The sequence below is a fragment of the Hyperolius riggenbachi genome, chromosome 2 (genome assembly GCF_040937935.1).
Source record: "Hyperolius riggenbachi isolate aHypRig1 chromosome 2, aHypRig1.pri, whole genome shotgun sequence".
NCBI classification, from domain to species: Eukaryota; Metazoa; Chordata; class Amphibia; order Anura; family Hyperoliidae; genus Hyperolius; species Hyperolius riggenbachi.
Window position 1 is genome coordinate 379963673 of NC_090647.1, and position 27990 is coordinate 379991662.

The window sequence follows — 27990 nt, forward strand, 5'->3', positions numbered from 1 at the left end:
CTATAACTGGAATATGTGAGGGTGCAGTAAAGTGTTATACACGTTATTATTGTTAATTTTTTTTTTCTCTTTTTCCATTGCTGTTCATTAATGTATGGTCACCTTGAGGCAGGGAACACACTTGTCTTTCAGTTTTCTGCGCGCGTCTTTCTGCATGCGTTTTCTGAACACCATGTATGTTTCTATGCAGAAAATTGTGCGAGTTTTTACACAGCAGCTAATGATGATAGAGAAAACTGTGCAGAATTAGCATGCAGAATGTCAGTTTTTTTTCTGATCACGAAAAACGCATTAAGTGTGAACTAGCTCATTGATTGGCATAAGTTCTCAGTTTTTCTGTGCAGAACATGCACATGAAAAAAGTCAAGTGTGTTCCCTGCCTAAAGGAAAACTGAAGGAGAGTGATGTGGAGGCTGCCATAGTTATGGCCTTATGAGCAGTACCAGTTACCTGGCTATCCTGTTCCTCTGTAATACTTTTAATAGACCCTGAACAGGCATATGCAGAGCAGGTGTTTCTGACATTATTGTCAGATATAACTGGATTTGCTGCATGCTTGTTTCAGGTGTTATTCAGACACTACTGCAGCAGGGCTGCCAGGCAACTGATATTGTGTAAGCGTAAGTATGTATAGCAGCCTTTGTATTCCTCACATTACAGTTGTCATGTGTGATGTTTTTCTAGTTTCTGTGGCAGACATTTACTGTAGTATCTACAGCAGACATTTTGTATTAGTGATTGCAGGACTGTTAAACATGGTGGTTACTTAGATAAAAATCATCCATCTGGTCTATAATAATTATTGTGTCTTATTAATGCTGAAGCTGTAATAATAGTGTATTTTTGTAACACATGAACATGTTTTTGTAAAAGAAAGCTTGTGTAAGGGCCCCAGATGGCCAAACTGTCAGTTTGCTTAACCTCCCTGTCGTTTTAAATCCCTGCACCTAATTTTTTTTTTTTTTTTTTATCATGTAGCTAGCCTAGCGCTAGCTACATGATTCCCCCCTCCCTGCTCCCTCCCTCCCACCTTTCCGATTGCCGCCGGCGATCAAATCCATCAGAAAATCCCGTTCTGAACGGGATTTCCTGTAGGGCTTCCCCCGTGAGCTCGTCCGTAACGCCCAGGTGGTTAAGATCATTGGTTCCTCTTTGAAGTATCTGATAAAGAAACCACTAAATTTTGTGTAAAGTGTTCCAGATGACCAACTGTCGCTTGCTGGTTCCTCTTTCAAAGCCAAAAAGGGGTGTAACTTTTCAATTATATATGAGCATAGTATTCAGGACCGGTGCTACCATACAGGCAAAGGGGGCAATTGCCCCAGGGCCCCAGAGCATGTAGGGGCCCCCAAAGTGTCTCCCCCCATCTTTACTGTTGCTCCCCTGGCGCCTCTGCAGAGTCTTTGGCAGGGCAGTATATCACCTGTGCTGGTGGACAAGTGAGGCACTACACTACCAAAGGCTCTGCAGGGGCCCCAGGGGGCACAGTTAAGTTGGGAGGGTCCACAGCCAGCTCAGGGGCCCAGGAGGGAAATTTGGCTGCAACCAAGAACCCCTAATACCGCTTTTTGGTCAAGGGGTGTTTGTTGGGGGGCTCCTGGGCTAATTCTGCCCTGGGGCCCCATTGTTACTAGAACCGGCCCTGGTAGTATTACAGGAATAGGCACTTTAACTGTTTGCTGTCTGTGTAAATTATCAATCTATGATTGTTTTCTCTCCTCGTCCTCCAGGACGGCTCCCAACATGAGAGATAGCCAGTTCCTCCCCCTAGGAAACACGCCCAGTACAAGTTTTACATAAGCCCCTCTCAACCCAGAATCCCTCAGTATTGCTGTGTTTCCCACCCAGGAAACATCCAGTGCAGGTATTAGGCCTGTATTACCTGGGCAGGTTTGTCTGCTTGGAAGTGCCTCTCCCCTTCGCTCCCTGGATGCCTGCGGGTTGAGCTAGTGTCGGGCTGGAGGAAATGGACGGTGATTCTCCTGATTTCCGTGCTCGCTTGCGGATTCCTCCATTGCGGAAGACGCCGGCCGGGAGCATAGTGTCAGCTGACGCTGGAAGGGGCGGTGGTAGAGGTATCGTACGGCGTAACCGGAAGTACGCGTATACTTCCAGGTCACAGGGCACAACGCTGTTTAAGCGTGGCCGCGGCGGCGTGTTACACGCCAGTACAGTCCAGCCACTCGGACTAACAGGGAGGACATGGAGCAGGCTGCAGGTTCCTCCGCTGGTGGCCGCAAGAACTCCCCTGATCCAGCCAGCCAGGTATGCGGAATTCAGGCAGTTCTATCTCCACAGCGTTGCTGTGGCTGGGGGCATTGCTGTTTTTCAGTGAGCAGGTTATGCTGTGGGTCACTGAACAAACATGGAGCCCCATGAATAAGTTGTCTTGCGTGTTATTTCTGAAGCAACAAACTTCAAATATTGCGTTGGGTTTTTGTTTGTGCTTTATTGTAGACGCCGGCTGTCAAACACAGAGAAAAATCTAAGAGATGCTCAAAATGTGATGCTAAACTTTCAGCCTCATCCACTAAGTCTACTTGTCAGAAATGTATTACAAAAGAGAAAGCTGACCCATCTGAAGTAATGTTAAACTTTATGGAGTCAATGAGGAAAGAGTTTTCCTCAACTTTCCAGGCTTTCCGCACTGTCATGTCATCCAGTGTTTTTCCAGTTGTTTCTCCTCAGCCGAGCCTGGTAGATCAAGGCCAGGGGGCCCCCCAGGATACCCAGCAGGCTGGTACCTCCATGACAGGACAGGGTGAGGTCCAGGGTTATGCTGTAACTACCTCCGCAGATGATTCTGTTGAGGAGACTGAGGATAACCTGGATTCTGAGTCCGTTTCCAAGTCTAAATCAGCAAAGTATTTATTCAGTGCAGAGGAAACGTCAGAGCTTCTGAGGGCGGTGTATGAGGCTGACGAAATTTCTGAGCAAACCCCGGGTTCCTCGGCTAGAGATGGAATCTATCAGGGGTTACAATCTATAGAGGGTAGATCCTTCCCTGTTCACCCTGCAATTGTTAAAGTCATTACGGATCAGTGGAATGATCCAGAAAAGAGATTATATATTCCCAAATCCTTTAAACGTAGATTCCCTTTTAAGGAAGAGGACATATCCCAATGGGCCAAGTGTCCTAGACTGGACGCCGCACTTTCGCAATATTCTAAGGACACAGATTTGTCTTTTGAAGATACAGGGTCGTTAAAAGACCCGATGGACAGGAAGGCTGAAACGATGCTTAAAAGAGCCTGGGAGGCCATTGCGTTCGCTTTCAAGCCAGCCATTGCCTCAGTCTGTATTGACAGAAACTTAAACAGTTGGTTGGCAGGTTTAAGGGATCATCTTATTGCTGGGACCCCTCACGCAGATATACTTGAATCATTTCCCGTCATTTCCCGAGCGGTTGCTTTCCTAGCGGATGCCGCAACAGAATTCCTTAGAGCAACCGCTAGGATTTCTGCCCTAATTAATACTACTAGAAGGGCGATATGGCTCAACACCTGGGAAGGGGATCTTAGCTCCAAGCAAAAATTATGTGCCATGAAATTTGAGGGAGACCTCCTGTTTGGCAAGGACCTGGAGGAAATTCTAGAAAGATCCTCAGGCAAGGGGAAGAAATTCCCTGATAAAAGGAAGAGATTACAGCCAAAGAGGTCCTTTCGAGGTAGGAAACCCTTCTTTCAAAAGGGCCAACGAATGCAGCCACAGAAAAGAAAGTGGACCTACCCCTCTACAAGGGGAAAGTCCTCCTTTATATTCAACAAGGGCCCCGCTGGAGGGTCCAAACAGGACAAGTGACATGGTGCCTGTAGGGGGGAAACTCCTTCAATTTATAGACCAATGGAGTCAGGTTACCCAAAATCAGTTCATCCTAGATCTGATTGCTACGGGGTACAAAATCAAATTTACATTGAGCCCCCCAACAAATTTTGTCCTAACAGGCTGCCCAAAAGAAATAGAGAAATCATCGGCACTCAAAGCATCGGTGCTGTCACTACTCAACCAGGAAGTAATCTCCAGAGTCCCAAAGGAACAGTGGGGCCAAGGATTCTATTCAAGAGTCTTCATGATAAAAAAACCCTTGGGGAAATACCGGATGATTCTCAATTTAAAGTCGCTAAATCCATATATTCAAGTAGTAAAATTCAGGATGGAAACGGTGTCCTCGGTGCAGTCCCTGATTCCGAGAGAGGCCTTCATGGTAACCCTCGATTTAAGAGATGCACGTGCCCATACACCCCTCATACCAAAGGTTTCTAAGGTTTGCGGTGATTCTGGGAGACACGATATGTCATTTCCAGTACCAAGCACTGCCTTTTGGTATCTCCACAGCCCCGTGAATATTCACCAAAATCATGACAGAGGTCACTACGCATCTACATCTGTGCCAGATCAAAATTGTTCCTTACCTGGACGACCTGCTTATTCTAGCGGAGTCGAAAGAAAAACTAACAGCAGACCTGAATCTAAGCATGCAGGTATTGTCAAAACTGGGTTGGCTCCTTAATTTGGAAAAATCGATGTTAGTTCCGTCCCAAAGAGTGATGTATCTAGGATTCTGGATAGATGCATCACGAGAAATGACTTTCCTTCCAGAGGAAAAACAGGAGGTCATAATACAGAGGGTACGTTCTTTCAGAGCAAAGGAGAGGGTGTCCCTCAGAGAAGCTATGTCGCTTCTAGGGTTGATGACTTCTGTCATTCCTGCGGTAGTGTGGGCACAGAGTCGCACCAAAGTCCTACAAGAATGGGTGCTGAATTTTTTCCACCACGGCAGGACTCCCCTAGACAACAACTTCCTATTAACCCAGGAAGTAAAGGTCTCACTCGAGTGGTGGGAACACTCATCCAGTCTCAATCAGGGCAAATATTGGCACCCCTCCCCTGTGATGCGGATATACTCAGATGCCAGTCACAGCGGCTGGGGGGCGCATTGTGCCCACTCACACACACAGGGAGTGTGGAGTCAACAAATGTGTGCGACATCTTCGAATTACAAGGAACTCATGGCGGTAAAACTGGCACTAGATCATTTTTTCCCTCTACTGAGACAAACTCATGTTGTGATTCTATCAGACAACAGTCACAGTCTCTTATGTTCAAAAACAAGGGGGTACAAGGATCAAGGCGCTGAGAACTCTGGCGCTAGAAATCATGGAGTGGGCAGAAAGAAACCTGCTATCAATAGCCTCCATTCATATAAAAGGCTCGCAAAATTTTTTGGCCGACCAGCTAAGTCGGCCCCGGCTAGTGGAAGCGGAATGGTCCTTAAACGAAGAGGTCTATCAGGAAATCTCAAACATGTGGGGGTCCCCCAGGGTAGACCTGTTTGCGTCCCCCCTCAATGCAAAAACAAAGCTGTTCTTTTCTCTCGATCCATCTGCCCCTCTGGAAAGACTGGATGCTCTGGCGGTACCATGGCCGGGGGAACTGTTATATATTTTCCCTCCTTTCCCTCTAATCGCTCGTACTCTATCGAAAGTGAGGACAGAGGCAGCCCGGGTGATCTTTGTAGCTCCGTTTTGGCCTCGACAGATATGGTTCCCAGATCTTTGTGACTTGGCAACCAAGGGCCCATGGTTCCTTCCTTGGAGGAGGGATTTACTGATACAGAAAGGAGAGTTTCACCCAAGCCCGGGGAAATTTTCCCTGGCAGCTTGGTTCTTGAATGGAGATCCTTAAAAGATAGAGGATTTTCAGATCGAGTAATTCTGACTATGGTGAAGTGCAGAAAACTCACCACAAGAAAAATTTACTGTAAATTTTGGAAAGTTTGTTCATGAAAATTAAAAAAGGGGATCATAAGTAATGATATCCCTGTTATTCTTGATTTTCTACAGGACGGAGTAGATCTGGGCTTAGCCCCTAGTACGTTGCGAGTACAAATGACAGCCCTTTCTTTATTTTTGAATATTAGGTTGGTCAAAGAACAGGCCATTATTGATTTTTTGAAAGCAGTCGCTAGGTCTAGACCCTTGCTGACAAAACTGGTTCCCCCATGGGATCTAAATTTGGTTTTGAAGTCTCTAATTAAGGATCCTTTTGAGCCTTTGGATAAGGCTACCCTCAGGGCTCTGACGTTTAAAACTGCATTTCTAGTCTCAGTCACCTCAGCACGTAGGATTGGTGACTTACAGGCACTTTCCATAAAGGACCCATTTATGCAAATTTTCCCTGATAGAATAGTTTTCAGGACAGACCCAACCTATCTCCCTAAGGCTAGTTCTACTTTTCACAGATCCCAAGAGATTGTTATCCCGTCGTTTTGTGATTCCCCTTCAAATAGCAAGGAAGAAGAATGGCATAGACTTGATGTCAGAAGGACAGTTTTTAGCCTATCTCGAAGCTACCTCTCCCTTTAGGAGATCAAATCATCTTTTCAGGGGTAAAGAAGGGTTTAAAGGTATCCAAGGATACTATCGCTAGGTGGCTTAGGGAAGTTATTGTGTCTGCTTACTCCAGTCAGGGACAATCACCCCCACAAAATATTAAGGCTCATTCAGTTAGGTCACTTTCAACTTCTTGGGCTGAAAGGTCTGGCGCATCACTTGAGCAGATCTGCAAAACGGCTATCTGGAAGAACCACCATACGTTTCTCAAGCACTACAGAGTGGATCTCCTCTCTAGCCAAGACATGTCGTTTGGAAGGAAGGTGTTGCAGAACATTATCCCTCCCTAAGGTAAATTGGGGTCCTCGGTGGTCTCTCATGTTGGGAGCCGTCCTGGAGGACGAGGAGAGAACTACGGGTAGAACTTACCGGTAGCGGTATTTCTACGAATCCTCCAGGACGGCTACCTTAGTTCCCTCCCTATTTGGGTAAGATATAATGTCTGCCTAAGTGGAGGATGGAATATAACTTAAACTCAGTCCCTGGATCTGGTCTACTCTGCTAATACTGAGGGATTCTGGGTTGAGAGGGGCTTATGTAAAACTTGTACTGGGCGTGTTTCCTAGGGGGAGGAACTGGCTATCTCTCATGTTGGGAGCCGACCTGGAGGACTCGTAGAAATACCGCTACCGGTAAGTTCTACCCGTAGTTTTGCTGTAATGACAGTATCCTGGACAACCCCAGGGTGTTAACATTTTTGCATAATTATGATACTAAAAAACAAGCTGTTTTTCACTCCATCATCAGCATTTGTTTGACCAACTGCTCCTGTGAATGGCCCTTGAGTGATCAATAAATGTGTTGTCATTTTGAAGAGGTGTGTCCGTGTCATCACTGTCCAGTTTATCTTGGACAAAGGGCACATTAAAGGTGTTATCAGTGGAAAAAACAAACACATGAGCTTTACTCACCTGGGGCTTTCTCCAGCCCCTTGCAGCCAACTGTCCCACGCTGTCACCTCCGCTCCCCGCCGCTGTCCCGGTCTCCGCACACGGTATTCAGGCTGACCCCGAGGTCGTCCTTACAGCGGCTGCACGAAGCGCCGCTGTCAATCAAGGTCATGTTGCCCGCGGCGTACTGTGCAGGTGCAGATCTACTGCACCTGTGCAGTACGCCGCGGGCACTGTGACCATGATTGACAGTGGTGCTTTGCGCAGCCGCAGTAGGACGACCTCGGGGTCGACCTGAATATCATGCGCGGAGACCGCGACAGTGCGGGACAGTCTGCTGCAAGGGGCTGGAGAAAGCCCCAGGTGAGTAAAGTTCATTTGTTTTTTTTCCCTGATAACTCCTTTAACAGTGCTACTTAATTTTATTTGCCTAGACATTTTAAGATTGTGAACTTTTTTAGCCTGGCACTTAAACAATTAACAATCTGCATATTTGTGCCAGTTGGCAAGACTTTTAGCTGAAGTCAGTCGATTACCTGTAACCAGATCTCCTCTGATTAGAATTGAAAAGTAATTTTAGAGCAGTAGGGTACAGTCCGCTTCTGCGCTGCAGTTGGCTCCACTAATTGATATGTAACATGGCTTTTGGAGAAACAAACGGAGGTCTATTTAAAAATATATGTACAGTTTCAAATGCGTATCAGATTAATTCAAGATTTCTATCTCATCCTGTTTCAGTGCTTTACAGTGGGCTGGATTCATTAACCACTTAAGGACCACAGGCTTAAAACCCCTTAAAGATCAAGCCATTTTTTATAAATTGGGCCACTGCAGCTTTAAGGCCTTGCTGCAGGGCTGCACAACTTGGCACACAAGTGATATTCCCCCTCTTTTCTGCCCGCCAACAGAGCTCTCTGTTGGTGGGCAATGATCACTCCCAGGATGTTTATTATTATTTTTTTGTCAATAGTAAATATTTATGTGATTCTTTTTACAATAAATTTCTCCTTTTTTTTTTTATTTTTATTATTTAGCCACTTCAGGACCACAGGCTTCCCCCCCCCCCCCCCCAAAGACCAGGCCATTTGTCACAAAAATGGCCACTGCAGCTTTAAGGGCTCGCTGCAGGGCTACACAGCAGCAAGTGATTTCCCCCCTTTTCTCCCCACCAACAGAGCTTTTTGTTGGTGGGGTCTGATCGCACCCCAGGTGTTGTGTTTTTGTTTTGTTTTTTTAAAATAAATGTTTTTTATATTTCTAATATTTTTTACTATTTTTTTTTCCTCCCTTCCCTCCCCCCACCAGCCAATCAGCGTGATCGGCTGTGACAGGCTTCAGCCTATCACAGAGGATCGCTTTTGTCCTTCTAGAGGGGACAGCCAAGCGACACGGCTGTCCCCATACAGCGCTGCCTTAGATCGCAGCGCTGTACATGGTAAATAGACGGTGGTTTCCTGAAGAAGTTAAATATCCCTCCCCCACCCGCCAGCCATTCAGTGCGATCGGCTGTCATAGGTTTCAGCCTATGAAAGTGGATCTCTGTCTTGCAACCCAGGGGGACAGCTGCGGCACACGGCTGTCCCCAGTACAGCGCTGCAGTAGATCGCAAAGCTGTACAGACTAAATAGATGGCGGTTTCACTGTCTAACAGTCTCATCGCTGGGAGACTGATGGCGGAGCTCCGTCGTCAAAGCAGAGATGCGATCTCCTGCCAAACACACCCCCAGGACTTTACGCCTGGCGTTAGGCAGTCCTGGGGCTGGCGGCACGATCACGCCCATCGGCCTGACTCTGACACCTAAAGGTTAAGCTGTGCTGCTAAAGCAGTGCAGCTTAATCTGCAGGAGCGGCAGCTGATGCACACTTTACGCTTTACATAGCAGCATTCGCTACTATGTAAGGAGCATGCCTTCCTTAGTTACATGCCTTGCTTACATAGTAACGTACCTAAATCTAAATGCATGTGGTCCTGTGAAGTATCGCTACCGCGATACTTCACTAGCGGCCGCTACTATGTCAATTAACATAGTTACTCTGGGACAGACTATACAGACGATGCTGTCTGTTGCTATGTGGGGAGGTGGAGGAACAATGGAGTGTGTATACTTGACGGCACACAATGGGTGGGGGCGAGTGGCGTGGACAAAGCAATCGGCCTTCGCTTGGCTGAGTTGGCAGATCACTAGCCAATCGGCAGTCATTCCGGCCACGTCAGTCTTGCATGTGTATGCAGCTTAACCATTTGAGGACCGTAGGCTTACACCCAATGTTGCAGTATCGTTTCAATAAATGGAGTGCAGGTCATCCGAATTACAGCATTTCCTGCTCCCGCTAAACCCCGAGATGGCGTTAAAGGGAACCTAAACCGAGAAGGATATGGATTTTTCCTTTTAAAAAAATACCAGTTCCCTGACTCTCCTGCTGATCCTGTGTGTCTAATAATTTTAGCCACAGCCCCTCAACAAGCATGCAGAACAGGTTCTCTGACAGAAGCTAGACTGGATTAGCTGCATGCTTGTTTTAGGTGTGTGATTCAGCAACCACTGCAGCCAAAGAGATCAGCAGGACTGCCATGCAACTGGTATTATTTACAAGGAAACATCAATATCCCTCTCAGTTAAGGTTCCCTTTAAGTGTGACCAGGCCTCACTGTAATTCAAGAATCTGGAATCCAGTTATACTATCTCAAAAAAACACATATAAAAGTAGATAAATACTTGCTCTACGTACATAACATATGTATTGTACTGTCCACCTTTTGATTTAAAGGATACCCGAAGTGACATGAGATAGACATGTTTCTTTTTTTCTTTCTCTGGCTGAAAGAGTTAAATATCAGGTATGTAAGTTACTACAGTGTGACCCTCACTGATAAGAAATTCCAACTATAAAACACTTTCCTAGCAGAAAATGGCTTCTGAGAGCAAGAAAGAGGTAAAAAGGGGAATTTATTATCAGTGAGGGTCACATTGCAGTCACTTCCTGTCTGAGTCAGGACTGAGTCAGCCACTTACATACGTGATATTTAACTCTTTCAGTCAGAGAAAGAAAAAAAGGAATACAGCATAGTTATTTGTGTGCTAGGCACTGTACATACACATGTCTATCCCATCATGTTACATGTCACTTCGGGTATCCTTTAAAGAGAAAACTGTTTCAGGCATTTGCCATTTTGGAATCCCTGTGTCTGAAGCCAATTCTGATGTCATTTCCTCCCTTACTTTGGGAGGAGGGCGGCCAGTGCAAACAGTCTTCAGACACTCCCACCCAGCTCTGCAATAGAAAGTGCATTGTCATTGTGTGACTCTGTAGCTTGAGAAACATGAGAAATATTGACCAATCAGAGAGGAACAGAGGTGTGGGAAGATAAAACAGGAGGGAAAGAGTCATTAGTTAAGTCTCAGGGGATAGTAAAGAAGCAAAAAAAAAAAAAAAAAACAGCATGCCCTGCAACTTTTTGTGCGGCAAAGTACCAAATAGGAGCCAGGTAAACTGGGGAATGATCTTTTATCAACAACAAAAGTAAGAGTGATTTTTAACTCTTGGATTGCCTGGTTAGCATCCTTATTACTTGTTTACCAGATAAAAATGTTTTTTTTTTAAATATTTATTGTATACCTGACAGTTACGCTTTAACAGTGATCTTGCATTGCAAATTAGCTACAAATCCACCATTAATTTCTCCTGAACTGAAAAATGTGAACTGTTTTTACATGATGCCAGATATTTCCTCATTACCTGAACACTGTAAAAGGTTTATAGTATTTTATATTTTTTGTGATGTGCTGTGCTTTATAATTCTTATCATCATCATTATCTTTGTCGTCATTATTATAGTTCTCCATTCCTGGCATCAGTCAGCGAAGACTGCACAGTTGTAGTTCTCAATTCTGAATCTACAGAAATGTGAGTATTGTTTACATTAGTTTTTCTAAAGTTTTTTTTCCTCAAAATTGGGGTATGTAGTATTTTTTACAATATGTTGGGGAGTGTTTAATGTTTAAGTCATTACACTGGGCAGTACTTACATATTATTCTGTCTGCAGAGTTTGGCAGCTACTTGTAAAAGTTCTATTTCATGCCCTACCACAATCTAACCATTTTTGGAAAGCTGAAAGCCCTGGCTTTCCTTTGCACCTGGTCCCGAGTCTGTGTAATGCTTCGTTCCAAAGTTAAAGGGTTTTAACGAACATGACATTAATGATCAGCAGCTCACACAGTCTTTTTTTTTTCGCAGCATGAATCTGTGTTTTCAAAATTTGTCATGTGCCTTGGGGGGCTCATTACAGAAGAAAAAGAAGCAGCCCTGTTATGCACCCTCGTCTCCTCTCTGTGATACTTCCCGAGGCTGGAGACTCCATTCCACTATGCTCTCTGCAGCCAAAAGCAGGGGGCACCCCTCTTTCAAACCTCCTAACTTGGGAACGAAGTATTCCACCGACTCCAGGACCTGGTGCAAAGGAAAGCCAGGGCTTTCAGCTTTCAAAAATGGTTAAATCGTGGTAGGGCAGCAAATAGAACCTTTACAAGAAGCTGCCAATCTCTGCAGATGGGGTAATACGTAATTACCCACTGGGCTTGCCACTTAACGGTCACAATTGTTTTAGCATGTGGGTACTTTGGGAAGCATTTAAAGGGTATCTATACCTCCAGAGCAAGGGTGCCCACACTTTTTCGGGTCGCAAACTACTTTTTCACCTGCAGAGTCCACGAGATCTACCTAACCCTGCACCAATACCCCCCTCCCCAGCATACATAAGGATTCTTTTTACCACCTAACCCCCTCCCCCCCCCCAAAAAAAAAGCCTTGCAAATAGTTACAGCAGGGGCCTTCTCCCCTACATGTCCTGAACCCCTCCCCCCCATCCCAGCAGTTCAATCATCCTCCCTTCAAACGTAGCAAATCACTTCAGGATCCTCCTGAAGCTATTTGTCCAGTGTTCTCACTTGCCTGACAGTCTGGAGGGGAGGAGACCTGTCTCTTCATTTGCTCCTCTCAGCAGCGCAGTCATCTGCTCTCCTATGTATACCAAAAGTTTCCACTGTCTCCACTCAAGAAGATAAAAAAAAAAAATCACAACACACTTTTCACCCAATGTGTCACTGACGTCTGTACGAGTCAGATTCGGCTGGGAAAGAGAAGATACTGTGCACAGAATACACAGATTTCTACAGTGCTGTGTACCCAGAGATTTGCTTACTATGCCTTTGTTTTACATCAAAAGTGGCAGGGGAGATGGAGCAGCAACAGCTGGGTGCATGTGGCCGAACTGTGGCATATAAATGATCTTATCATAATGTTCATGTGCAAATAGAGGCTGATTTATTAGAAACTTTTTCTCAATACTTGCTGCCTGGAGCGGAGGAGACGCTGTATGATGAGTCACTCAGCCTGGGCTCTGGAGGGGAGGAGACCTGTCTCCTCATTTGCTCCTCTCTCCTTCAGCCACGCCTCCCCTTTAGCCGCGCCTCTCCCCTCTTCTCCGTGAAACTGCTAAGGCAGCAAAATGTGACAGCCGCGGCTGAGCGGCTTCAGATTATGACAGGCCGCAATCTACTCAGCAGGTGGTCGTGATCTACCGGCATGTGATGTGGAGACTCAGCCATTGGCTGTTACGTATTGTGCCATTATAATATTATCATTTATCCGTATGTTTCCTTACATGGCTACCCTTGTGGTTTGTTTTTAAGTGTTTTTATGATTTTGTGAATAAAGATGATTATATATTGTTGTTCTTGGAGTGGTGCGATTTTATTTTTTTTGTTTTGTTGAGGGAACATCTGTTCTGTGTAGTTTTGCATGATTCCTATTGAGTTCCTTTTTGCACACTCAGCTATTATCATCCTGACATTGGTGGTGTGGTTGATGGTGCTTGCCCAATTTGTGTTTTTTTAGTTGTGGTCTACAGGTAGATCGCGATCGACCTATTGGGCACCCATGCTCTAGAGAAACAGTGGGATCAAGTCTGAGCTACTTTACTGTTTTTATTAGTTGCCCCTCCATGCTCTCTTATATCTTCAGGCTTCTCCCCATGTCCTCACTCCTATTGTGTGGCATGTGTGCAATAACTGAATCGCTCACAACACTCTCCAAGGCTGCCAGGCTCTGGACACTTGTTCTCACAGCCCAATCACCAATGGGAGAGGGGTGGGAGGGAGGAAGGAAAGGGTCACAGTCATGTGGGTTGACATTGACATCCAATAGGTCTTTAAGGTGTAGCTATAGAGTCTCCGTAAAGGTGTAAGTTATTAATTTTATTAATATTGTGTATGTATGTGCCCGTCTGTGTAATTTTACTTTCCACTTGACTCCACGACAGTTGCACCAGTAGACTGGCTCGCCCATCCCTGGGACAGGAAGAACAGACAAAGTTTAAATAGCCACCTCCCACAGCCTACCTTCAGTTTTCTTCCTGTCCCCGGGGAGGACAGACTGAGTTTCCTGGGCTGCCGGGGCCAGAGGGTGAGTCCGGGGGAATGCTGTGGCCGCCTGGTTGCATCTCTCTCAGGACTAGGTCCCAGGTGACCTTCATGGTCAGGCGCAGTGCTCCCCTTTGATCGGAACTCCGCTCCACTTTGTGGATGCGGATGTTCCTCCCCATGTTGCGGCGCACGGGAAGGTGCGATCCAGAGCGGGCAGACGTCCCATGACGCGGCTTCCGGCGGAAGGAATCAATCACGGCTCTTCCGCCGGTGGAGGCGGACCAGGCTGCACGTGGGACGCGCTGTGCGGCGTCTATGACGGATAGACACCAGCGAGAGTCAGAAGCAGCCATAACAGTCACTGACTTAGGCTACTGGAAGGATCCGCCGCTTCCTCTGCCACCATGGAGCTCTCCATGGAGTTTGTTGGCAGCTCACTTATGGTGGTTCTGTTCTTTTTCAGAATCCAAGACCTGCTTCCTCCATGGATGAATCTGAATCCAGGGCCTGTGGGATCTGTCATAAAAACTTGCTGTTTCCTATCCAAAATCCTTGTGTAATGCTTGCATTTTGTCTGTGGTGAAGCATGAAGGGGAGACATGTTTAATAGTATGCTTTCGAAATTTCAGAATCGGTTATCTGAAAAGTTTCTAAATGCTAATGTTTCCACTGCTTTACCATCAGAGTCTAGGGTATCTCAGCAAGATGAGGATGCTGACTTACCTAGGCCATTTCAACAGCCAAGGGTTTTGGGGTCCTCTTCGGAGGAAGCGGAGCCAGCTGGGGGGGTCAGGAAGACGAGACACCTAGGTGCTCCTCTAGGGGTAAATTTAAATTACTCCCTGAACAGTCAGATGAATTATTGGAGTTCATTTATTCTGCTCTTAATATTCTGTCTGATTTTCCAAAACCCTCTACAGCAGAAGATGAGATGTATTCTGAACATTTAGTGTCTAAAGGGTTAGTGTTTCCGGTTCAGAAAACAATGCATGACTTAATAAAAACGTGGAAGGAACCATATAAAAAGCTGGTAATTAACAAAGCGTTTAAGAGACGCTATCCATTCAACGAAGAGGAACAGTCTAAATGGACAAAATGTCCAATACTAGATATTGCCATTTCAAAATTATCTAAAGATGCACCCATCCCATTTGAAGACACAGGTGCTCTCAGAGATCTTTCTGACAGGAAAATGAAAGCTCTTCTTAAGAAATCATGGAAAGCAGTTTCCGCCTCATGTGCACCTAACTTAGCAGCGACCTGTACTGCTCGGTGCATGATCATTTGGTTGCAGGAATTGCAATCTCTTTTGAAGAGTAGTTCAGTCAGTTGCGACGTTGAAACTTGCAAAATTTCTTGCAGACGCATCTAGCGAAGCGGTCAGAATTTCTACCCGCAGTCTAGTGTTAATTACCTCAGTCAGAAGATTCCCTTTAGCTAAAAAATTGGGATGAGGACGGTGTCACAAAACAAAGACTTTGCGCCCTACTGTTTGAAGGAAAATTGCTGTTTGGCTCTGCTTTAGAGTCTGTACTCGAAAGACCAGGAGAAAGGTAAAAAGTTTTTCCAGCAGGTAAAAAAAAGGGATCTTCCAAAAAGAGATTTCGGGCCCCTAGGAGGAGTCCGAAAACAGATTCTGGCAAAAAAAAAAAATGGCAAAACAGAAAAGACAAAACAAAAGGGTTCTTCTTCAACCCCAAACCTTCAGACAACCACTTCAAAGCACAGTCAGAACAATGACTATACTCAGGTGGGGGCAGGCTAAAAAATTTATTTCCGGCATGGCAGAAGGTATCAAACAAAAAATACATCTGCAGAACCATCAAACATGGTTACAAGATTCAATTTACGCAAGTTCCCCGAGGTCTTTCAGGGTAACGAGCTCTCTTCGGTGTCCAGCAGGCAGCAATGGAAAAGGCTGTGGGATCTCTTTTTCCAGAAGGGGGTTGTGGAAGAAGTTCCTTCACCAGAGAGGAGGAAAGGTTTCTATTCCACTCTCTTTCTGGTTCCAAAGCCGAACTGCAATTTTCACCTTATCATAAATCTTCGGTCTCTAAACCAGTTTGTGTAGTAGAAGAAATTCTGCATGGAATCCATTCACTCCACAATCCTTCTGCTGGGGAAGAACTACTTCATGGCATCCATCGATCTGATGGATGCATACTATCATGTCCCCATCCATCCAATGCACTGGAAGTATTTGAGAACTGCCGTAAAGATTCAATCCCAGATCCTTCACATTCAGTTCAAAGCTCTCCCGTTTGGGCTTTCAAGTGCTCCCAGGATCTTCACAAAGATCATGACAGAGGTAGCGGCCTTTATAAGACTGCAGGAGATTATTCTAGTTCCCTATCTAGACGATCTTCTGATAGCGGCACAAACAAAAGATCTGCTCCAGGAGCATATCCAGATTGTGCTTGGACTTCTGAAGGATCTAGGATGGATTCTGAATGTTCAGAAATCCGATCTAAGCCCAGGACAGGATAAAGACCTTTCTAGGAATCTCACTGAATTCGATCTTGCAGATCTCCTGTTTTCCAGAAAGAAGGTCGGTCCATTAATCGAAAGTACTCAGGTACTTCTGAGATCAAAGTCTGTCACAACAAGACAGGCTATGAGTCTCCTGGGAAAATTTTCAGCTTGTATCCCAGCCGTTGCTTGGGCCCAAGCAAGGTTCCGAATATTTTAACTGGTGATCCTGTGCCAGTGGTCAGGCAAACAGGAGGATCTGGGCAAGTACATATGGTTGTCGGATTTAGTGAGACTCTGTCTGATTTGGTGGACTTGCCGTCCAAACCTGCAAAGAGGCGTAAGTTGGTCAAATCCAAATCCCCTCGTAATTACAACAGACGCAAGCCTCTGGGGTTGGGGAGCGCATCTGAAACAGTATTACATACAAGACAGATGGTCTCCCCTAGAAAAAAACGTTCTCTTTCTTCAAACCACAGGGAATTGCTTGTGATCTGGAAAGTTCTGCAGAAATGGGAAGACCTGTTGTTGCACAAAAATGTGATGATCCAGTCAGACAATCAGACGGCTGTTGCTCACATAAACAAACAAACCTTCAGTCCACCCCTAATCTCTCTTTCCCTCCAAATATTCGGCTGGGCAGAGAACAGAGTTCTTTCCTTAAAATCGGTTCACCTCAAAGGAAAAGACAATGTTCTAGCAGAATGGTTGAGCCGCAAACAAATATATCAGAGCAACTGGTGTCTGAACAAAGATGTGTTCAAAATGATTTGCACCAATTGGGGTCTTCCATCTATAGACCTGTTTGCTGCATGGGACAACACGCTTCTACCCAGATTCTGCTCCCTCAACCCCAGATGCTCCCCAGAATGTGTAGATGCTTTCCTGTTGGACTAGGCACCAGAGAGAGCATATGCCTCCCCCCCCCTTCCCCTTTAATTTGATAGGGAGGGTTCTACAGAAGGTTGCAAAAGATCAGGCCAATTTGATCCTGATTGCTCAAGACTGGCCAAAGAAGGCCTGGTATCCGTTACTACTCTCTCTGTTGGTAAAAGATCCGATGATCTTACCAATCTCAGATCGGCTTCTGCAGCAGGGACAAGTGTACCATCCTGCAGTGGCCAGTCTGAAAACTGAAGGCGTGGCTTTTGAGCATCGCTTGCTTATAAACAGAGGTCTGTCTGAAGATGTCATTGAAACCATGCTTTATGCCAGGAAACCTGTTACCTCTTCTATTTATCTTTCAAGTTTGGAAAGTATTTTGTGAAATTAACAAAAACTCTCTGGAGAATTTAATTAATTTCTCAATTCCCGATATCCTAGATTTCCTACAGAAAGGATTAGGGATGGGTTTAAAGTTGAACACTCTCAGAGTACAGTTTGCTGCTTTGGGGGTCTATTTTGATGTTCCTTTTTCGTCAAATTCTTTAATTAAAGATTCATAAAGGGGGTTAAAAGGAAGACAGTAGTGAAGAAAACTACCGTCCCTCCTTGGCATCTGAATTTAGTTCTAAACTCCATTATTCAGTTTCCTTTTGAACCTTTGGATCAAATATCCATGAAGGATTTAACCCTAAAACTTGTTTTTTGGTGGCAATCACTACGGCCAGGCGTATCGGAGATATACAGGCCCTTTGTATCAAGCCGCCTTTTATGTCTATCCAAGAAGATAGAATTAAATTTCAGTTACCTCCTTCGTTCACTCTGAAGGTGATGTCGGATTTCCACAGGGAGCAGGAAATCTACATTCCCTCTTTTTGTCCGAATCCTTCTAACAAAAAACAGGAACATTTTAGCTCACTGGATGTGAGAAAAATAATTTTACTTCATTTGGACAAAACTTCTTCCTGGAGAAAGGAAGATACAATACAATACAATACAATAACATTTCTATAGCGCTTTTCTCCCATAGGACTCAAAGCGCTTAGGCTCTCTCAGATTCAGTAGTTAGTAGGATGAAGTATTCACACAACAAAAGTTATATTTCTGCAAATGCCAGACTGAACAGGTGGGTTTTCAGTCTGGATTTAAACACATCCAGGGATGGGGCTGTCCTGATCTGTTGAGGTAAGGAGTTCCAAAACATAGGGGCAGCATGACAGAAGGCTCTGGGACCAAAAGTTTCCAAGTGGACTCTGGGTATGACTAGATTATTAGAACCTGTGGATCTGAGAATGCAGGGATTGCTGCGCAGCTGTAACATATCTTTCAAGTATCCAGGGCCTAGATTATTCAGGGATTTAAATGTCAGTAGGCCGATCTTGAATAGGACCCTCCATTCTATAGGTAGCCAGTGAAGGGAATGCAGGACTGGCAGTATGTGGCAGTGACGGGGTTGGTTGGTTAGCAGTCTGGCAGCAGTATTCTGTATCAGCTGTAGGCGGTACAAGACCTTTTTTGGAAGGTCAGTGTAGAGAGCATTGCAGTAGTCCAGTCGGGATGTGATGAAGGCGTGGACTAAGGTTGGCAGATCTTCTGGGGGTATGAGGTGCTCGATTTTTTGCAATGTTCTTCAGGTGAAAATAGGATGATTTCACCACCGCAGAGATTTGAGTTCTGAAGTTTAAATCCCCATCAATTAGAACTCCCAGGCTACGCACATGATCAGAGCTGCGTAGATCCGTGCCTCCTATTCCCAGTGGTGAAGACTGCAAGTTAAGTTGTTTTGTTATCATGCTCTGCCCTCCAATCAGAAGGACTTCAGTTTTGTCTGCATTTAGTTTCAGCCAGTTGTCATTCATCCATTGCTGTAGTTCACGTAAGCAGGCGTTTATAGTTAGAGTTGGGTCTGTCACACCAGGCTTGAAGGAAAGATATAGTTGGGTGTCGTCTGCGTAGCAGTGGTATGTCAGGCCATGTTTTTGGATTAGTTTTCCCAACGGTAGCATGTAAATCGTGAAAAGCAGGGGAGAGAGGATTGAGCCCTGGGGCACCCCATACTTAAGTGTTACAGGGGTGGACAGGAAGGGCCCCATAGACACTTTGTGGGTTCTGCCACTCAAGAAGGATTGGAACCACTGAAGTACTATGCCATCAATGCCGCAGTATTCCTGTAGCCTGTTTATCAAGATGTCATGGTCAACTGTGTCAAAGGCTGCAGAAAGGTCTAGATAAAGATAATTTGTTTGTTCAGTTTCAGGGTGCCCGAAAAGGGTTAAAAGCGTCCAAAAGTATGCTCAGCAATTGGTTGAAACTTTGTATTGACAGAGCATATGAGATTGCAGGAAAGCCAGCGCCAAAGAATGTAAAGGCTCATTCTACTAGGGCTGTCTTGTCTTCCTGGGCAGAGAGAAACTGCTTCTGTTCTACAAATTTGTAAAGCAGCCACATGGTGTTCCTATGATACGTTCATAAAGCACTACCATTTGGATCTACCAAGCAATCAGGACTTGGGTTTTGGTCGTAAAGTACTTTCTGTAGTTGTCCCACCCTGATGGAGGTAATATTGTATATCTCCTGGTGGACCTGTCGTGGAGTCAAGTGGAAGCTTAAAATTACTCTCACCTGGTAATTGGGTTTCCACGCTGACTCCACGACAGGTGAGTTAACCCACCCACAACTCAAACGGTAAGTCGTAACAACAGAGAGAGAGAGCAAAGCCAGCACTGCAATTGGGGTTGTTTATTGTGCAAACTTTGTCTGTTCTTCCTGTCCCAGGGATGGGCGGTCCAGTCTCCTGGTGGACCTGTCGCGGAGTCAGCGTGGAAACCCAATTACCAGGTGAGAGTAATTGTAAGCTTTTGGCCACAAGATGGCGTTAGTGAACACTCTCCCATTATAGGAAGTGTTCACTTTTTGTTTATTACATTTAACTACACTGTGACGGCTTCCAGTTTTTATGAATGGATGTGGCCACTGATCGTGGTCATGTCCATTCATTCCAGGCATTGCAATAGCGTAGAGGACCGCTCGGTCCTCTTCCCCAATCCCAGATCGCGGTGACCCGATGGTAAACGGCAGCGTGCACATGTGCGGAGCGGCAGCGGGAACGATCGACTTATTAAAACGTCCTGTTGACGTTAACAGGCTTAAACAGGACGTTTTTAATAAGTCACTTTGCCATTAACTGGTTAATTTGCATATACCAATCTAGTTGATTGAAAGTATGTAACATAAAAAGCATAACATTTCATCACTATCAAAGTTTAGGAATCTTAAAGCTATATTTAGATGGCATCTGCTTTTATGAACAAAAAGCTTTTGGGAAAGAAGCGGACACTCTACCCTATCTTCCAACCTGGCCTGTAATTGCCAATGTGAATGCCCCCAGCATGTTGTTTTTATAATAAGATTCGCTAGAGCCCCATGTCCGCAAGGTACCTGTGTGTAACCCTGCCACCTTGCAGAAAAAGGCCTTGTCCTTTTTATATCTGATAGATAAAAGGCCAGGGTCATTTTTTGCAAGGGGTCAGATCTGTGCATCAGAACCCATCTGATAAACGGTTCCAGTGAATCTTATTAAGCAATGTGTTGAGACATTTAGGTTTCTCAATTGTGCTCCACTTATCCTCTCCCACTTCCCTCACAAATTAGGCCTGCTGCACTTCTCTTATAACGCTACATGTACGTTCCACAATAAGTCACAATTTTGTTAGAGTGCGCTACTCATATAGTTCACCGACACGCAAGTGCTGATGTCTCCACAATATTTCAAGACTGGTCCTCAGTTACATCCACACCGATTCCACACAGCGTCAGAATAATCCGCCACAATGAGCCTCTGGTTGTCCAGGTACTCATAGAGTAGAAATAGAAAACAAAAAGAACAAATAGATCATAGTATAGTCTGTTATCTTCACGGGGGGGACCTCCACCCTATGGGGACCCAGTGGCAACACTACGGGATCACCTCTGTCACCCTGTGTAGTGACTAGTGTTGGGCGAACAGTGTTCGCCACTGTTCGGGTTCTGCAGAACATCACCCTGTTCGGGTGATGTTCGAGTTCGACCGAACACCTGATGGTGTTCGGCCAAACCGTTCTGCCACATGGCCGAACTAAGAGCGCATGGCCGAACGTTCCCCGAACGTTCGGCTAGCGCTGTGATTGGCCGAACGGGTCACGTGCTTCGGACCCGAACGCGCTCTGATTGGCCGAACGGTCACGTGGTTCGGGTAAATAAATACCCGAACCACGTCATATCTCCGCCATTTGTCTGTGGGTTTAGCTTTGGGTAGGCAGGCAGGGTAGTTCGCTCTCCAGCCACGCTAGCCAGGGTCCCCCCCAGTCATTGTGTGTCGCTGCTGGGAACAGTAGTACACCGCTCGCTCAGCCACACTATATATAGCATTGTTTACTGCCACTGTGTACCTCGCTCAGCCACGCTATATATAGCATTGTGTTTACTGCCACTCTGTGTACACGGCTCAGCCAGACTATATAGCATTGTGTGTACTGCCACTGTGTACCTCGCTCAGCCACGCTATATATAGCATTGTGTTTACTGCCACTCTGTGTACACGGCTCAGCCAGACTATATAGCATTGAGTGTACTGCCACTGTGTACCTCGCTCAGCCACGCTATATATAGCATTGTGTTTACTGCCACTCTGTGTACACGGCTCAGCCAGACTATATAGCATTGTGTGTACTGCCACTGTGTACCTCGCTCAGCCACGCTATATATAGCATTGTGTTTACTGCCACTCTGTGTACACGGCTCAGCCAGACTATATAGCATTGTGTGTACTGCCACTGTGTACCTCGCTCAGCCACGCTATATATAGCATTGTGTTTACTGCCACTCTGTGTACACGGCACAGCCAGACTATATAGCATTGTGTGTACTGCCACTGTGTACCTCGCTCAGCCACGCTATATATATCATTGTGTTTACTGCCACTCTGTGTACACCGCTCAGCCAGACTATATAGCATTGTGTGTACTGCCACTCTGTGTACACCGCTCAGCCAGACTATATAGCATTGTGTGTACTGCCACTCTGTGTACACGGCTCAGCCAGACTATATAGCATTGTGTGTACTGCCACTCTGTGTACACCGCTCAGCCAGACTATATAGCATTGTTTACTGCCACTGTGTGTACACGGCTCAGCCAGACTATATAGCATTGTTTACTGCCACTCTGTGTACACCGCTCAGCCAGACTATATAGCATTGCGTACTCTGCCAGTCAGTGTGTATATTGCTGGGATCAGTAATACTCCACTCACCGCCAACCACTATATGAGCTCACCATGAGTTCCTCAAAGACCTCCGCTGTGAGCAGCACTCCCAACAACAGCAACAGCCAACGGCCCACGCAAGCTATAACATCCACCCCAGCAGCCAGTGGTCAGCAGCAGCCCTCCCCGGAGGAGAACGTTGTGTCCATCGGTCCGTCGCCAGAGCGATTAATGAGGGCTGCCATTGAGGAGATGATGGGGCCTGATGTGGAGGAGGAGGTCTGGCTCAGGCCAGCATCCCAAGTTAATGTTGAGGACGATGAGGGGTCTGTGTCTGGGGATGTTGGGGTGGCAGAGGTGGTGGGTGGGTCAGACTCAGTAGAAGAGTTGTATGATGAGGATGATGATCGGGACCATCTGTATGTGCCTCAGAGTCCGACCCCGGAAAACATGTTGTATCGTGTGTTTAGGTACTAAAATCTGCGTTCCCACTTCCCAGTACTGCCCGCAGTGCCCGGGTCCACGGATCCATATAATTTTTTGGGCAGCACTATCAAACTGTGGTACTATGAGTGAGTTGCCATGGTCCTTCTGTGCTGCCTGTCACACTCACCGTCTGTCTGCAGATGGATTGTTCAACACAGCTAAGCCATCTGACATGTAGTCCTGGACCTTGACCATCTTCTCCAGGCGATTGGTGTTGGAGGACGTGGAACTGCCCGATTGCTGTTCTGTGGGCTGCTGCATGGGTGTCAGAAAATGTTCCCACTCCAAGGACACTGCCAATACCATTCCCTTTTCGGCACTAGCAGCAGCTTGTGTTCTTTGCTGCCCTCCTGGTCCTCCTGGGTTTGCTGAAGTCAGTCTGTCGGCGTACAACTGGCTAGAGAAGGAGGAGGATGTCAATCTCCTCTCTAAAGTCTCCATCCTCAAGGGCCTGCTGGAATTGTTCAATTTTTGACCTGTCTGACACTTTCTTCAATCAGTTTTTTAACATTGTGTTTGTATAAACTGGGTATAAACCCAGTAATTGGTGTTGTCCAGATTCCAGAATAATGAATAATAATGAATAGTGAATAATGCGCGGGCCGCGTTCAATGCAGTCTAGCATGAATTGAGCCATGTGTGCCAGAGAGTCCTGCCAGACTCCTCTGTCTTCATGTTCTTGTGAGCGTTGTGATTGTTGTGATGCACCATATTCGTCACCAGCATCACTTTCTTCCTCTTCTGCTGTCCATTCCCGCTAAATTGTGGAAGTCCAACGTGCACCGCTCTGTCCCTCGGCAGTGGGGGCATCCAATTCCTGCTCCAACTCCAGCTGTTCCTCGTCCTGTTCTTTGTCATAGCTGGGACCAGCGTTTCCTGAGGCAGGTTGCCTGATGTTGGTATCATCACGCTGATCGTTTTCATCTTCAGAATCCCCCACTTGCATCATGCCAGCGGTTTCCATCTTCAACATTGATTTCTTCAGTAAACACAGCAGTGGTATTGTAATGCTGACTGTAGAGTTGTCACTGCTCAGTCACGCAACGTGGATTGCTCAAAATTTTGGAGGACTTGGCAGAGATCCAACATGGTGGCCCAATCAGATCCACAGAAGCTTGGTAGCTAGCTGCTGGAATGCGCCTCGGCACTGCGCAAAAGCGTGCTAGCATGTGCAGCGTAGAATTCCAGCGCGTAGGGAGGGACATCACCCAGCGAGCGATGGTGCGCTAGATTAAAGCGCTCCTGCATCTCTTGGTGAGTCCTTCAGAAGCGGTACTGGACTTTTAACAATGTTTTTTTTTTTTCCTTCAACAGAAGATCTGCCACGTTGGAGTGAGGAGGACGCCGCCGACCCCGACACCAAGCTGAACCCCGGCGAACTCCAAGCAGAGGATCTTCAGGAACCCTCAAGGCTTTGAGCAAGCTGAGGAGGATCAGCAGTCCCGACGAGACCTCTCCTCATATGCGACTGAGTGCAGTGGAGCTCCCCAGAACAACCTCTCAGTTGTCACTTTGTCACTGGTCACTTTGTCATTTTGTCACTTGTCACTTTGTCACTTGTCACTTTGTCATTTTGTCACTTTGTCACTTGTCACTTTGTCATTTTGTCACTTTGTCACTGGTCACTTTGTCACTTTTCACTTGGTCACTTGGTCACTTGTCCAGATGATCTCGGTACACCTCCTGAGATTCAAATTCCTGCACACATTGCTCTGGGATTTGGGTGTGATGAATGATGCATCTAACTGGCCACCGGAGGCAATTAAGGCCTTCAAAACATTGAAAGCAGCTTTCTGTTCCGCCCCCATTTTGCGTCATGTTGAGTTGTTGACGTCATGTTCATCCTCGGCCTCGCCTTGCATTTCAGTGCGAGGTGCATTTTCCACAGAAAAAGGTTGTGAATCCGGGCACAACATTTGTGGCTGTTCCATTGACCTTTCACAGGTATAAGATTGTGGGGGTGGGAATAGCTCCTCCGAATAGCCCATTGTGTCCTGAAAACTACTCATTGCATTGCTTTGCGCACACATTTTTTTGTCCTCATGCAAGGCCTGAGTTGCACCTGAAAGCGTGGCCTTCTCCTCCTGCGCCTCCTCCTGTTCCATCACGTCTGCTGCTGCTGGATTAGCGTTGACGCCCGGTCCCTGTTTATTGAACCTCTTATCTTTATTACATTTATGACTGCATGGCGGTAAAAAGCATGCTATCCGAACGCTTCTTGTCCTCATGCAAGGCCTGGGTTGTTGTGTCTCAAAAAGCATGGCTTTCTCCTCCTGCGCCTGCTCCTGTTCCATCACGTGTGCTGCTGCTGCTGGGTTAGCGTTACCGGTCCCTTTTCCTGGAACCTCTTCTCTGTATTACATTTATGACTGCATGGCGACAAAAAGCATGTTACCTGTGCAAAGAAACATGACATTTTCCACATTTAAAAGACAGTTTTTCCTTTGAAACTTTACAATCAATTTTCTCAAAAACTATAGGCTCTTTTTCAAATATTTTTTTCCCTCTTGTACCCACTCCCAAGGTGCACATACCCTGCTAATTTGGGGTATGTAGCATGTAAGGAAGCTTTACAAAGCACGAAAGTTCGGGTCCCCATTGACTTCCATTATGTTCGGAGTTCGGCGCGAACACCCGAACATCGCGGCGATGTTCGGCGAACGTTCGCGAACCCGAACATCTAGGTGTTCGCCCAACACTAGTAGTGACCAACGATTAGCACGCTCACCTTGCTGCAAGGCTGCCCCGCCTCACAGACAGCAACTGCGTTTAGACTCAGGAATGAATACTCCTCCAACAATCTTCATTCCTCCATATCTCAAAGAAAAGGGATTTAAGCAATCATAGTGCAGTTAAAACTGTGTTTAACTGCACTATGATTGCTTAACCTTCCTGTCGGTAAGCCGCGCAGGAGGATATCTCAGCCCCTGGTGGGGCGATTTGCCCCATTTAAAGTGCTGTACGCGCAGCTAGCACTTTGCTAGCCACGCACACAGCTTGATCGCCGCTGCTCTGCGTTCCCCTGTTTGCTATTGATGCCGGCGACGATCGCACTAGAGGGACACATGCGCCCTCTAGTGGTGTTTCATGTAGCTACCACTCTGGTAGCTTTACATGAGACAGAAAAAAAAAATTTGGATTTCTGCCTATTTGGCAGAAAAAAATCAACCGCCAGGAAGGTTAAATCCCTTTTCTATGAGATATGATGCATTTTAATTAAACTCAAGATATAGCTGTAGAGTAGCTGTAGAATAGAAATCAAAACTAGTCCTTGGTAAGAGTACTTTTAGAGGGTGCAGACAGGAACAAAACACATTGATCGGGCCCTAGGCAAATATAACTGTGAGTACATCTAAGAGTGACATGCAGGTACTCTGCAGGAGAATGAGTGGATTCTTGTTGTAATACTTATTCTTCATGCACAGTTTGAACCAGGTTTATGGGTGATAAACACCTCTGCGCTCAATGTACGCAATATTCTCAGTGGATTCACAACAGCTCTGCGGGAGTGCATTTGTTTACTACTAATGTATAACTTAATTTGTAGTCTCCAACCCCAAATTTCATGAGCAAACAATTTGCATAAACCTGTATCAACACGGAATTATTTGCATTTCAGTTGACACAGCATCTCTGCTGCAAGAATGAGGCCTGGTGTGTAGTTAATTATATATAAAATATTCCTGTGTACACATCAGATATTTATCTCAGACACTATAAATATGGTGACTGCTTTACTGCAGCAGCACAAAGAGTTCATGAACTCTTGAAAAATCTGTGGAGCTGCCACCTTCTGGGCTCATGGGTCACCGCCATCTAATGTGCTCCCTCCCCCTGGTGTTGTCAGCAGAGCTAGCTCTCACCTATCTGCCAGCAAACCTCCCCTTGTCCTCTCTCCATGCCATGGCGCTCCTACCTGTGCCTTCTCTCCCGGGATGCCTGCGTCATGTGACAAGCACTAGAGGTCCGGTGCATATGCTGCTGGGCCTCCAGTGTTAATCCCTCTGCTGTGGGTGTCCCCTGATAGAATGCTGCTACCAGCCCACTGCCGAATAAGCTATATCGGTTTTTTTGACCAATTTCATTGGTCTAAGCTGAAAATCAATTGTACATCGTTTGTGGCATCAATTTATATTGTTTACTGTGGTTGAATCTGCTTGAAATGAACAGCTAAATGTGTTTAGTGTATTGCTACTTTAAGGGTATCCAGTAATCAGCACCGCTTGCAGATCACTATAGTCTATTCACTTACCCAGCAAGTTATGCTGAAGTAGCAGATTTTAAAGTAACACTAAAGTGGTTTGTAAAAGAAAAGTCAGATAATCACCTATGGGGATGGAAGGCTCTGGAACTCTGGAGCTCCTTTCTCCGCATCCTCGGTCCCCCGTTGTCCCCCTTTGAAGCTTTTTGACCAAATGCCTTTAAAGATCCCCAGAAGGCTTCCGAAAAACACTTGTGTCTCCGGCTGCTTCGGAGGGCTGATGGACCGCTTCATACTGCACATCTGTACACTCCTGCATGTGCTATATGGAGCCTCCAGTCTTCGGAAGCACCCTGAGACACGAGTGTATCCAAAGCCTTCCAGAGGCAACAAATTTGAATGACAGACAGCATGGAAATGAGGACCCTGAGAGAGGACTTGGAAGGCTCCATGAGATCGAGAGTCTTACTTCTCCCTAGGCCAGTATCTGACGGTTTTTTTCTTAGTACACTTCACATTTGCTTTAAGAAGGGGTATATGCTGTCTGGCCAGTGTTTCTGACTGCAAAAGAACAACAATTCTGCAGGTCACTAATTTTTTTTTTTTTTCATCTAGAAAAAAAAGTTTGTTTTTTTTAATTGGTTATTGCCATTTTGCTTTTAGAAAAGATAAACCTGCAGTTGTTAATGGTTACACTTGCATGCAGTTTCTGAAGGTCATTTGTGTGGCAGATTATTCCGAGGTTTCTACAAAACTAGTTCTGCTGCGGACTTTGGGTCTTTTACTTACGGTACTGTTGTCTCTAAAAGTAATACCAGGGGCGTGCATGTAATAAAGCTGCCAGGAAATTTAGATGCCGGCTGAAGCTGAAAAAAGTCTCCCCCCTACTATGGCAAATTTCCCAGGACAACGTTAACTTCTATTCCCCCTCTAAAACTGGTGTTCAACGGGTTAAGACTGAGCACCACTATAGGCGTAATTTACATTACCACCCATGGCGGTGCCC

At 45.9% G+C, this 27990-nt stretch overlaps 1 protein-coding gene across 1 annotated transcript in view; it reads left to right on the forward strand.

Annotated features, from left to right (window-relative positions):
- The window catches only part of WDR77 (WD repeat domain 77), a 348371-nt gene that overhangs the window by 307157 nt on the left and 13224 nt on the right, over positions 1-27990 (forward strand). The window contains exon 8 of the mRNA XM_068269747.1: positions 11120-11188. Coding sequence (XP_068125848.1) covers positions 11120-11188 — 69 coding nt within the window. The remainder of the gene's footprint in view (positions 1-11119; positions 11189-27990) is intronic.